Source organism: Medicago truncatula, chromosome 8 (genome assembly GCF_003473485.1).
Source record: "Medicago truncatula cultivar Jemalong A17 chromosome 8, MtrunA17r5.0-ANR, whole genome shotgun sequence".
In the NCBI taxonomy this organism is placed as follows: domain Eukaryota; kingdom Viridiplantae; phylum Streptophyta; class Magnoliopsida; order Fabales; family Fabaceae; genus Medicago; species Medicago truncatula.
The window spans coordinates 2,976,044-2,989,069 of NC_053049.1; the positions used below are offsets into that span (position 1 = coordinate 2,976,044).

Below are 13,026 nucleotides of genomic sequence, written 5' to 3' on the forward strand. Positions count from 1 at the left end.
GCTGAAGTACTCTTCAGTCTTGATGCAGTTTATTTTTTTTTTGGTTACAGTCTTGATGCAGTTTGCACCAATGTTGTTGTACTTGTTTGAATGCCAAGCTGTATTAACTACTTGCATGGAAATGGAAAAAATGAGAAGGCAATGACAAAGGTTGTTTGGTCGCACTAAATCAAGTACGAAAAGCAATCAAACAAAATGAAACAAGGAGTATAGAACTATGGTTCTTTACTTTCATTTGTTTCTCTATTGACTATTAGCATTTTGTAATTAGGAAGGGAATTGAAAAGATTATTATTTTTTGATATAAACAAATGCAAAGATAATAATAGTGATTAATTAGGACTACAAGCTTAGTGAATAAATTTCTATTTGATATTTTAAGGAAGTTCATATATTGGCAACCCATATAAAATCAAATATATATTATTCAATTTTTTAAAGAGGCAAAATGATTTTTTTCTTAAATGAAAATTAATTATGTGATTATCTTCTAGTGACACAACATGATATCTATATTTCTCAACAATTGATCGGTCGCCTAGAGAGCACATATGATTCTACTATATCACATCTATGTGGAATTGACCATTGACCAGTCATCTCTATGGATCAATATTTTTAACGTGAGCAACAATATACATATCTTAGTCCTTAAAAAAAATACATATCTTATAAATTTAAAAAACATAATTATTTATTTGTCTTACATATTAATGATTTACTTTCTTATGTGATAAGAAGAAGAAAAATTAACAATAAACTGGTATAGGATGGTAAGAAATTGGACCCTTGAACAAGTAGAAAAAAAAATGCCAAAATGTGTTAGCACCGCTAAAGCACATTAATGAGTTGCATGGAAATGGAAAAAAAGATAAGAATTCAAGGACAAGTTTGTTGGATTGCATACTATACTAAGTCACATAGGTAACGTGAGAATAGATAAGAATTCGAGGACAAGTTTGTTGAATTCTAGGATAATCATGGAAATGGTAATTTTTTTTTTTCTTATAACATGGAACGGAGGGAGTATACAATAAAAATTTAATTAGTATACACTATAGTAATTTAAACTCGTAGATAAAGTCTACGTGAGCTTAACTTAATTGACAAGAACAATGTATAATATATGTAAGGTTTGAGGTTCGAACCTCAGACACCACCAAATAAAAAACTAATAGAATAAGTCACGTTCTCATATAAGAAAGAACGGCGGAGGAAACTGCGTTGAAGGAGAACGGAATGCAACTTAAATCCGTAGGTTGTATTCCAACGTGATTTTGTATTAGTTTTTTTTTTATCATTTCCCTTGTGTTATTATTATGTGTTTGTAATTTTGCTACTTAATTTCGCAAAGAATAATTTAGAGAATAATTTTTATTTCTTCCTTCTCTAGTTTTAAACATTTAATCTACTATTAATACTATGTTGTACTTCTCATTTTAAGCTAGTTATAGGAGGTAGCTATTTAGTATAATAAAAACAACAAACAAGGTGAACATAACTGAAAAGTGAGAATGTTAGCAATGATTACTTTGCAGAAACAGAATGTTAGCTTTAAACTTTTTTTTCCTTAATTTCTGGTAACATAGCTTTTACAAACAAAGTTCAAGTTCAAGCAATGATACACCTCAAAGTACATCAAAGACTAAAATTAAAAGACAAACAAACCGTTTAAGTGAAAAATAAGAAGAAGAAAAAAAATCCAAAAGCTTAGCACAATAATCATGTGTCTATATATGATAATCTTCTTGGTCCTTAAATATTATATTTTCAAATAAAATATCATCCAAGAGAGTATCTATCTACTAATTAATAATAATGCCTTCATTTAATCATTTATATGTACAATATTGGCCTTTCAATTTTTTCTTGACTCATGCAATGCAAGTGAAGCAACTTTGAAAGAAACACAACCCTCTCTTCTGCATTGGCAAAAAAAAAGAAAAAGTCATATTAGAAAAGGAAATTTATAAAATTAATAAAACTTTTGCTAAAGAAGAAAAGAGCAAAAGTATGAATAATTGAATATGCACTAAATAGGTAAAGACATTTATGAAAGCAAAGTAGTAAAGGTAAATGAAAATTTAATTTTAGTGGTTTCAAAAGCAAAAGAGGGTGTGTGGGGCTATACTATACCTTCCTAGTTTTGACATAAAGAAGATCTGGTGAAATTTTGTACAAGTCTTCATCAACAGGCTTTGGTGTTGGTCTTGACATTGGAGTGGGACTTGGTGGTTCTTTCACAACATGGCTCACCCAATTTTGCTTTTTCACATCCTTTTCATGTTGGGAACGTACCTTTTCCTACAATGTTAACAACAAATTAATTAATAATTCTATCTTGCTTTATAAAAAGTGACATTTGTGGTTACATAAGTCTAATTAATGTCTAGACATGCATGCTTTGTATATCTAGCACATTGCATGTGTCATTATGAATGCAATTTTGATTACTTTATCTTGTTATCATTCACATGGATTCCATTGTCTGTATTTTTAGTGACCCATTAAACATGGCCATTACTTTTTGTACCTTATAAATTTCTCGCGCACCTTATTCAGATTTTAAAATCTAAAATATTTCAACGTGTTTTTGAAGATTTTATTAAATTTTTATAAAGTTCAAATTTTAAAATCCAAACTATATAATGCGCGTGAAAACCTCATAAAATAGGAAAAAAGACTCTCCATTAACATAGACAATAATAAAGCCTAAAGTTAGATGCATTATTAAACAAAGTCATGGATAATCCTACTTTATCACTATCAAAATTTAGTAACTTGAATAATAGAGTTAAAAATAACATCACAAACAATTTGCTGTTGTTGTCAGAAAGCTCTTGCTTTAATAATTTGTCACGCTATCGCAGGAATCATTAATGTCAATACAATAGGAGGCCCAATTATAAAGTAGTGTGACCTACCATAGAGAAATTAATTATTTTTCATTAACAATGGCAAAGTTTCTTTCTTTTTCTACTCTCACGGTCTAAAAGCCTATAATCACTTTGATGCAATACAATTTAATTTTTCTACTCACTTTTATTTTCACACTCTTCCTATTGAGGACAGCCTAGTAAAATTAAAACTCAAAACAAAATTCCATAATTAATGATTTAAATCCAATCCAATTAAAGACATGCAAAACAATAAAATAGTAGGAGTAAAATTAGTAAGACCCATGTAAACTTCTAATTTGATGTGAAGAATATACTCCAACATAGAATGATAGATTCTCTAACTTTGACAATATATGTGAATTGAATTTTTATTTCCTCTTTTAGAAAATAAAAAATAAAAAGAGAGAAAAACAAGGATAAGAGAGTTAAGGTAACATACCCTTCTACGTGGAACAACAATCATTGCAGGAGTAACAACATGATTATCATACAAATCACCAGCAACATAAAGATCTTGATCTTCATTACTTTCAGAGTAACTATAGTGTAGAAAACCACCTTGTCTTGCAGATTCAAAGCATTGAGTGAATGGAAGATTATCATTCCAATCCCAGCTACCAAATGCTGGTACATGGTTCCTCTTGAAGTGGTATTCCTATTACACCCCCAAATAAAAAACCACACCCCCCATAAAACATACATTTTAGTTTTCATAAACAAAGTTAACTTACATATATATATCAACAAGAACATTAACTTAAGTTAACATAAGTGTATATAACAAAAGAATTAGAGACTTACATGATCCATTGTTTTGATGAAACAAGTGTTGAGTGATAGAATGTAGAAGGTTATTGACCAAGAGGTTTTGTTTCTTTTCTTTGAAGTGTGTTATTCAGGTGGTTGGAAGCAATATAAAAGGAGGAGAAAGAATGAGAGAGAGAGAGAGAGAGTAAATGAATGATAAAGGTTGAAAAAGAAAGAGGTATGAAGTGGGAGATGATGAAAAAGGAAATAAGGTGAAATGGTAAAAAAGATAACTCGTAACAGAGTAGGAGACAGAGGAACAAAGAGGTAAGGTATGAGAAAAGGTAAAAGACTATATAGATAGATAGAGTCATAGAGAGTAGGGTTGAAAAGGAAAGTACTTTGTGTTAAACATAGAAGATATTGGGGTGCGGAGAATGTACATTCGTGTTCTCTTTTTCAAATGACCATTTTCATCTTTATCTACATACTATACTACATTTCCAATTAACTTTCTACTAATTTACTGCTACTTTACCTAAACTAGGTCTACGGTTGTTAAAATTTACTACCTTGCTCTTTCTCCATTTTAGTTTAATGAAATATTAAAATTTAATGTGAACACTTTAGAAGTTGATTGTGCATGCTACTTTCATCATCATATTTCATCTTCTTTTAACGCTCATTCTAACGTTCACTCTATTTTTAGAATCAATGTAGGTTCTACATTTTCAATATAAATGTCGCATAATGACATAAATGGTGGGATATTACATGAACTTGATTAATAAGAGAGTGATAGTTAAAGTAAATCTTTAAAAATGGTGGGATATTACATGAACTTCATTAATAAGAGAGTGATCATTAAAGTAAATTTTGAAAAGAAAGTATCTCTAACACTTTTTTTTATGTACTCTCTCTGTTATCAATTATAAGTAAATTTTTTTATATTTTTAGGTTCATTGAATTAATGAATGTGATCTATATTATGAACCACATACATCATTAATTGAATGAACTTAAAAAGTCAAAATTTGCTTATAAGTGACAACGGATGGAGTATATACTACGTTTTTATTACCAAGTTTTGAAGTCTTACATGTGCCTCCATGGTTTTGAATTTGGATTAAGCGTATAAATTGTCTTAGAACCACAATTGGCTTGAGCGTCAGAGTTCTAAAAATTAAATCAACGCGCCCTGCGACGAGCAACAATTTTCCTCTACCGCATCCAACCAACTAGGGTTTTTTTTAATTCAAATTGATCCAAAAGAAAATCACAAACCGAAACAATAAAACCGAAAACCGCAAATATCAAATATTTTTGGATGCGTTTGGATGTTGTTTTGTAAAAACTGCTAGGATCGTATCGGATTTTGGATCACTTTCTCAAAACCGAACCGAACCGCAAAAGTAAATATTAATACTAATTTATTCTTTTATAAGTATTATATATTAATAAAAAAAATTACATTGTTCCATAAAAGTAAATAAAAAATATATATTTTGCATTTTATATTCAAAAACCAATCCAAATTAAACTGCATATATTTGAATCGAATTGGTTTAATTTTTTTAGAATAGTCGTCGAAACCAAACCATATACAATCTTTTTATCTGAAGACATTTTATCTCAAAATCGATTCAAACTACACCACGAACACTCTACAACCAACTCCGATTATTGTCTTCACTCCACTCCAATGAATATTTATATTTATTGTCAATATTAATTTCTTTCTAATATTATTGGAACAGGAGTACAAGTATTAAGTAAACAGTAAATAAGTGAATAAGTTATCTCTGATGACTTTTATTTTATTTTGCATTAAACAATAGTAGTACTTGTACTACTACTACTACTCTGCTTGAACCGATGAACTGCTTTTGTTTTAGTTGAATGGATGGAGGGGTCAATAATCTGTGTAACAGTCAGTCCTTTGGCCTAATATGTCGCTGAAATGAAGAAACAAAAACGTGAATATCAATGCAAAATGAGAAAAGTGACAAAGTTGGTTGCTTCTTTCTTGGGGAACTCCAAGCTCGATGCCCATATATATTTACCAATCTGCTCTGCTCGTGAGATAGGTTTAACTTTATTTGCATCACAAGTCACACGCTTAACCATATGTGTCTTAGTGCTTTGTGCCATAAATTTCCATGTGACCCTGTCTACGTCTCTCTGTGGGTTGACGTAGTAACTCTATACCGAGCACCTAAACAATATTCCCCAACGACCATCAATCAATCTACATTATTAAGCTAGCCATTGAAAGTAGAAACTAGTCATGTTTTCAAACTCTAAACTCGTGTATAATTAATAACGATAAAGGAATGAGGGTATTGGCTTATAGTCTTATAGCTAGACACACACAAAAGTACAAAAACATAAGAGAATAACTATGAACTTTGAGAGTGATTGACAAACTCAGCCAAAATACGGCATAATTGACCTTTGAGTAAGTTATCACTTAGACCAAAATATTTTCGTACATTATTATTATAATTAGTGTGTGTTTAGTTTTAATTTTGGAACGGTGAATATTGATTCTAGAGGAATAAAACTGGGTTTGACATGTTTTGATATTTAAAGTTTAATTGGTTTTGTTTATTGAATTGATTCTATTTGAAGTTAGAACATTTATATATAAACATGAATTTAATTTGTAAATTTTGTTAGTGTAAAATAATTATACATTGACATAGCATATTAATTAAACTCTGAACATATTGAAACACAAACTATGTTACATTTAAATTCATTTTTAATTAAAATCAATTATAAAAAATCCATTAATTCAAAACAACTCTCATCGTCGAAGAACCAAACACATACTTAGTATTAACTTAGTGTTTCATTTTATTTTAATTTGTTGTTTTTATTGTATCAATTTATTAATAATTTAAGGACATAAGTTAAGAAGCTAAAAATGGAATTATAACATGGAATGCCATAATTTCCAATAAAATATTTCTATATTTATCTTTAGTTTATTAACTTGTGCCTTAAGTTAACATTTCCCATAATTTAATCATACTTTCATAATTTTGAAACATTCAAAATAAACGCAAGACACACTTATAAATTAACTAACGAAGAATATCTTTGTTAGCAAGTAGGCAACCACACTAGAAATATAATCAATATATATTTTTTATATGTAAAATATAATAGACTAATAATACTTAAATTAATTTTTTATCAAAAAATATTTTCTTTTCACTCGTAGACGATGCTCTTAGATAATTTGTTAATGCCTTTTGACATTAAAAAAATCGACCATAGCAAGACTTTTAAAAGTTACTACTAATGTTGCAGAATTTACCTTTTTTTTTCGATATAAATGTTACAAATTTGACTCTTGAAACTAAGGACTATAAATAGGCTAATTATAGCATGAAAATCGAGAACATGCTAATGTTCACAGACACAATCAATCAAAAATTCAATACTCCATACAGAATAATTCATAAACAAAAGTTGACAAATTACATTTATTGATGATAATGATATTTAATCACACAATCTCATTTAAAAGCATGTTGTATTCATGAGCATGTGCTTGCATTCTATTGCTTAGCATAAGTAAGCAAAAAAGATACTATCTACATACTGCGGATAAAATGAGTTTTTCAGTTACAATTTCTCATCAGTATCATGTTGCTTCCAATTTACATTCTCACATGTCACAACAATCTACCTTTGGGGCAGAGCTAAGGTCAGTGCTCTAATACATTATCATGTTTCTATTACAAAACACAATTTCACCTTCATTAATTCCTTACTGAAGGGGGGCGTTAAACCAAAAACATCCAGACAATCTCTCTCTGTCAAACATATTTTTAGAAAACACTATATTGAAGCAAAAAGAGTATTGAGGGTAAACCGAAAGAAATGTTAAGTGAAAAGAAAAACTGCCCCCTTGTGCGATAGCAGGCATAGCTCACTTATTATTGTCCTCTTGATACCTTTCCGTTTGGCTAAAATATCGATCTGTATTTAGTGGTTGGTTCCAACCTTCTGAATCATGAGAATCAGCAACAGATCCTCCATGCATGGGAGCAAATGCTGCAATGAAATATTGATAGACTTTAACCCACAAAACAAAATTGTAAACAAAACACAATGTTCTTGAATCATATAGTCATTTCTCGCAGCATACAATAAGTGATAAGAAAAAGCAACGTACAATTAGTGACAAGAAAAAAAAAAACTCATCATTTATTCCAAGCGCCTCTATTAAAATTTTGAAGACGAAATGTTTGGATTGGTGGCATAGTCACTTATCGCATCATAAAATAAGTGATATGAAAAAAGAAAAAAACTCTTCATTGATTACCAAGTGTCTCTCTATTAATTTTTTTTTAAGACTGTATGTTTGTATTGGTGGCGTAGGGTGGAATGTAATAATATAGGTTAGTTAAATTTTAAGAAAGAGATGTTATCCAATTCCATTTCATTCCCATCCATTCTACCCTATACCACCAATCCAAAGATACCATTAGCTTTCTAGGATCACCAATCCAGACATACCATTAGCTCTCTAGGAGATCACCAATCCAGACATACCTAGAGATTGGATTTAAATCTCTAGGATCTGCACCATTAAAGGCTCACTATGTTTTGACATTGATACCATAGAATAACATGACAAAAAACTGCAATAGATATTGTAGTAGACTTAAATTGCTCCTTCAGTACATAATCAAAGAAAATGACCAGATTACTTTTAGAAAAACAAATTCATGGCAAATTACTTTTGGCCTGCAAAAGTGAGATTGAAAATTTGAAATTGGAATAGTATGAAAGACAGATTTGAACATATTTACAAAGACTATTCTCAAATTGCCAAGCTTCTCTCAACACTACAGTCTACAGCTAGACTAAACACAAATCAACCATTAACCAAAGGCCTAAAGGTATCTACTCTGATATTTATAATTGATTTAACTTAGGCTACTTTGATTTGTAGTACATTTAGCAGAATTTACGTTTGCATTCAATTCAACACACTATAGTATGCTTAGCTGAGCTCAGTGGAAAGTTTGTCAGTCTGCATGTCTAACATCGAAAACTCAGGAAAAACTGTATCGGCTCATCACCACAATGAGGGCTACACCATTACTATAACAACAAAGTGTGTTGCCCATTTTAAAACATTCAATAAAAATGTCCATTTAAGTGGGTTGAATGCAGGGATTATAAAATTTGTGATGCGGTATGAGAATGAGCAGAAAAATCTAGAATCTTAACTAACCTTTCTCCCTCATTCTTCTCTCTCTGTCATACTCAAATTTATCGCGAATGAGGTTAACTTTCTCCAAAGTATCAGACTTTCTGTCTCTAACAAAATTCAGGTCCTGCATTACAATACAGTCATCAGACAGAAAATACAACACAAAAAAAATATAGTAAAGAAAATTCCGATCTTAAAGATTACAATAATAGTAATAATAAATTACACACTGAATATCGTTCCTTTCCCATCTATCACCTCTCAAAAGATGATATGCCTTAAATTGATCAAAAATACAACAGTAAGCATAATTTCTTACGGCAATTCATTCTGCGCAACTCACGTATCAAACAATATCATTAGCAAACTGCTGTACTAGTCATTATCAAGTATATTCAACCATACCTTGTTGTATTCCATCTGGGGTCTTCTATTCCTGAAATGCCATGAAATACCAAGATTAGACACCATATCCATGACACCCTCCCCCCCAATCCATCACTTAATGAATGAAGAAATTTAAACCATTTATCTGATTGACCAGCAAAAACAATGCAATGCTGTTAAATCAAAATATTCAAAGAACAGAAAATTCAGCACCAAGGGAGTACAGAGATAATAAAAAAAGCTCTTCAAAATATTCAAAGAATAATTGTGACGCAGTCCCTTTCTTTGGCATGAAAATCTCAAATGCAGTCAAGCGACAAGCTCATGCACATGACATTAAGATCGATTTATATTCTTCCAAGAAAGCAGTTATGAACTATGCAGAAAAGGAGAAAAACGATGGAGGCAAACCTGTAAGGAGAGAAATCTTCATCATCATCTTCAGCAGACTCATAGTTCGCATGATCCCGAGCAAGCTTGTTAGAAAAACCCTCGTCCCAATAAAGTCTCTCCCAATTTTCTCGAAGTTCATTATATAATTCCATATACCTTTTGCACCAAGGATCATGTTCCTTTCAATACAATATGCACATTTTAGGACAGTAACTAGGATTCAATTAACAGATATATATAAAAAACCAAAAATACTTATCACTAATTGACAACATTTTTTCCAACACAAACAAGTCAATATGGCATAAATATGAACAGGCCCATCACATTTCTCATTCACATTACAAAAGAAAATCACCACTTAATCATGAAAGTTTGAAACATAGTATACAAAGACATTGGCAGATTATTATATCGATTTGTGCCTTTGCCATGTTATTCCTTTGATCTAGTTATAAAGATAATCTCAAGCCATAAATAAATTAATTTAAATCAACGCAAACTTACTAGAATGGTGAAAATACAGCATATATTAAACAATACTCAAATAACACATAACAAGATATTTATTTTTAGGTTAAATTGCATGATTGGTCCCCTACGTTTATTTTAGGTTTCAAGTTGGTCCTCTAAGTTAACAAAAGTGTCATGTTGGTCCCTAATGTTACTGATGTCAGAATAGATTCGTCTTTTTCGTTAAATTTTAAGCCAACTTTGTCTAAAACGTCCATGTGGCTAGCAAAGACGCATACACGAATAACTTTGAGGGGTGCCATAGGACGTCTTAGATGGAGTTAACTTAAAATTTGACAGAAAGGATGAACGTATTCAGACATCAGTAATGTAAGAACCAACTTGAAACTTTTTAAACTTAGGGGACCAACTTGAAATTAAAATAAACATAATGGATTAAAAATGCAATATAACCTCATTTTATATTTTTACTACTTTGCTATGGCATCGTTTGACCAATGTAATTGACCCCACTTAGTGGAATAAGGCTTGGTCATTGTTGTTGTTGTACTAAAGCTTCTCAAATATATCAAATTAGTCCTTAAAAAGATACCCTGTTTTCATACTACTCTAGAACATCCGAAACTAGGCTAAACTAAATAATGTCATGTTTGGATAAACAACTTAACTAAGATTTCCGTTATATAAGTGCTTACATATACACTAATTTAATAACAAAAGTCAAATAGAGATTTTTACAATAAAAGAGCAAATAAAGTCAATCTGTTTTCATAAAAGCTATAACCCATTTTCATAAGCTACCCTGAAGCTGGAAACATATTACGCCATGTCATAAGTTACTTTCAAGAACTCTCTCAAAAAGGCTCGCCTCACAAGTGCTTATGTCAATAAATAAGCTTACATAAGTCAATCCAAACAAGCCCTAAATCCTAAAAGACATTTTGACCTCAGCAGCACCAATACTTCTGATCAAAGGTGTGTCCAGTACCAGACACATGTCCACCAACACACATGATTAAATTCAATAATGTCATTTTCTCAAATTACTACGGGTCTCTCGTCTTGTCAATGTCAGTGTGTAGCAGGTATCAGGTGTAGTGATTAATATAGTTTGAAAATCAAATTAATCCTAAATTTTCAACTAATTATAAATTCAATCACAAAACAGAAAAAATAGAAAAGGAACAAATTTAAGGTAAGAGAAGAGATAAGGGACTGACAGATTCCTTAAGAACGAGGCGAGTTCTACGCATGAACTGTTCTCTCAACTGTTTACGTCGTTTGTTAGGGATATTCTCACGAGGAATAACGAACCGTTCACGTGGCGGAACGTGATCACCGATTTCGTGCATTTCGCCATCGACGATCCACCATTCTGATCTTTCCTCCGGTTTTTTGAGCGGAAGAGGCGTAGACTTGGGGCGGCGTCTGGAATGGGTGGGGGAGGGTTGAGGAGGAGAGCGAAGTTGATGGGAGGTGCGAGAAAGAAAGGGGGTGAGAGAGGAAAGGCGTTTGGTGAGAGATAGCATGGATTGGATTTGAATGGATTCAAATGTGTTGCTTCTGATGATTTTGAGGTTTAGGGTTTAAGAAGAAGATAACAACTGTGGAGAGATTTTCAATTTCATTTCATGTCTAATTAGTGTAAAGATTAGAGGATAATACAAACATCCGTAAGAACAGAGAAAAGTTTCATCAGTATTTACATTAACAAGAAATTATTCTAAAATATTTAATTAATTTTTTCAATTCACTACCAAAAGAAATTAATTTTTTTATTTGTACCTTAATAATATTAATACACTCTCTTTGTATCTAAGGTTATGTTTGGCTTTGGCCCAGCTTAATTAAGGTATTAATTTTTATCAATTGTACTTTATCTTTTTTCTTTTTTTGAAAGGCAATTGTTTTTTAATGTTTGCGAATTACATCCATTATTTTAGGATGAAGAGAGAGTCTTTTTAATATTTAACTAATCCCAAAAAAAAAAATCTTTAAAAAATAAAGTTAATCCAATAAAAATTTCCAAATCAACGATATGACATCGGTACAAGTGAAATTGAACACGAATTATTTAATTAAGATCTTGGATTCGTGTATTATGAATGAAAAAAATATGGTTGAGAGAGAAGACCCTAAACATACCATTAATTAATACTATAAACTTATCTTGAAATATGAAAAATTAAATTTAATACACATATAAACAAAAGACAATTTGATAATATTAACACACAAAACAGACATATTAATTACACTGATAATTTTTTTTAAGAAATGTGAAAAATGTAAAAGAGACTTACATATAAGGACAGAGGGATAAGTGGATTTAAGACACCCAAAAATTAACATTTTGCCCCAACAAAGTTAACAAATGTTCGCTGGTAAACAATAGTAGTAATTTCCATTTCAGATCTGTCGAATGGAACACATAACACATTTATGTCTAAATGTCGTACCAATGATAGTTAACTACTATTGGAATCTCTTGCATAATAATTTTGATCACCTAACCATCTACCCCCGCTGTAAAAGCATCTGTGGAGTTTGCAACTCGGGTATTTTTTTTAGGGGAACTCAGGTATTTATTTGTTTCTTTGTCCGAGAAGGATCAATATTCATATTTTAAGCAAACCCCGTTAAATATGATAAATCTCCCAAACATTTATTCATTATCTTCTACTATTTCTTGGCCATAAACCAGGTTACTTCTGGATACTATATTTTATGGAATATTCTTGCAGTGTAAAAATTGAAATGGGCACCGAGAGGCATCTGAATCTTAATGGTGGGGCACCATTAGATGTATCATAGAAACTCTTAAATGATGCTTTTTATTCTGTCAAGTAATGTGGAGACAGCCAATTGAATCTGGTGTTTGAGTGGTTT

General features: G+C 31.0%; 2 protein-coding genes across 2 annotated transcripts; both read right to left on the reverse strand.

The window, feature by feature from the left end:
• Nucleotides 1-1,690: 1,690 nt before the first annotated feature.
• Nucleotides 1,691-4,031, reverse strand: LOC11434486 (uncharacterized). Its single transcript, XM_003626824.4, has 4 exons — nucleotides 3,702-4,031; nucleotides 3,340-3,555; nucleotides 2,137-2,304; nucleotides 1,691-1,922 (listed from the first exon to the last, which is right to left on the reverse strand). Exons 1-4 carry the CDS (start codon nucleotides 3,708-3,710, stop codon nucleotides 1,875-1,877), a joined length of 441 nt encoding a protein of 146 aa, XP_003626872.1. The 5' UTR covers nucleotides 3,711-4,031; the 3' UTR covers nucleotides 1,691-1,874.
• Nucleotides 4,032-7,174: 3,143 nt separating this feature from the next.
• Nucleotides 7,175-11,813, reverse strand: LOC11435004 (uncharacterized). The gene is made up of 5 exons (XM_003626825.4): nucleotides 11,358-11,813; nucleotides 9,682-9,842; nucleotides 9,289-9,319; nucleotides 8,905-9,007; nucleotides 7,175-7,715 (listed from the first exon to the last, which is right to left on the reverse strand). The coding sequence occupies exons 1-5, from the start codon at nucleotides 11,664-11,666 to the stop codon at nucleotides 7,591-7,593; spliced, it is 729 nt and encodes a 242-aa protein (XP_003626873.1). The 5' UTR covers nucleotides 11,667-11,813; the 3' UTR covers nucleotides 7,175-7,590.
• Nucleotides 11,814-13,026: the final 1,213 nt, after the last annotated feature.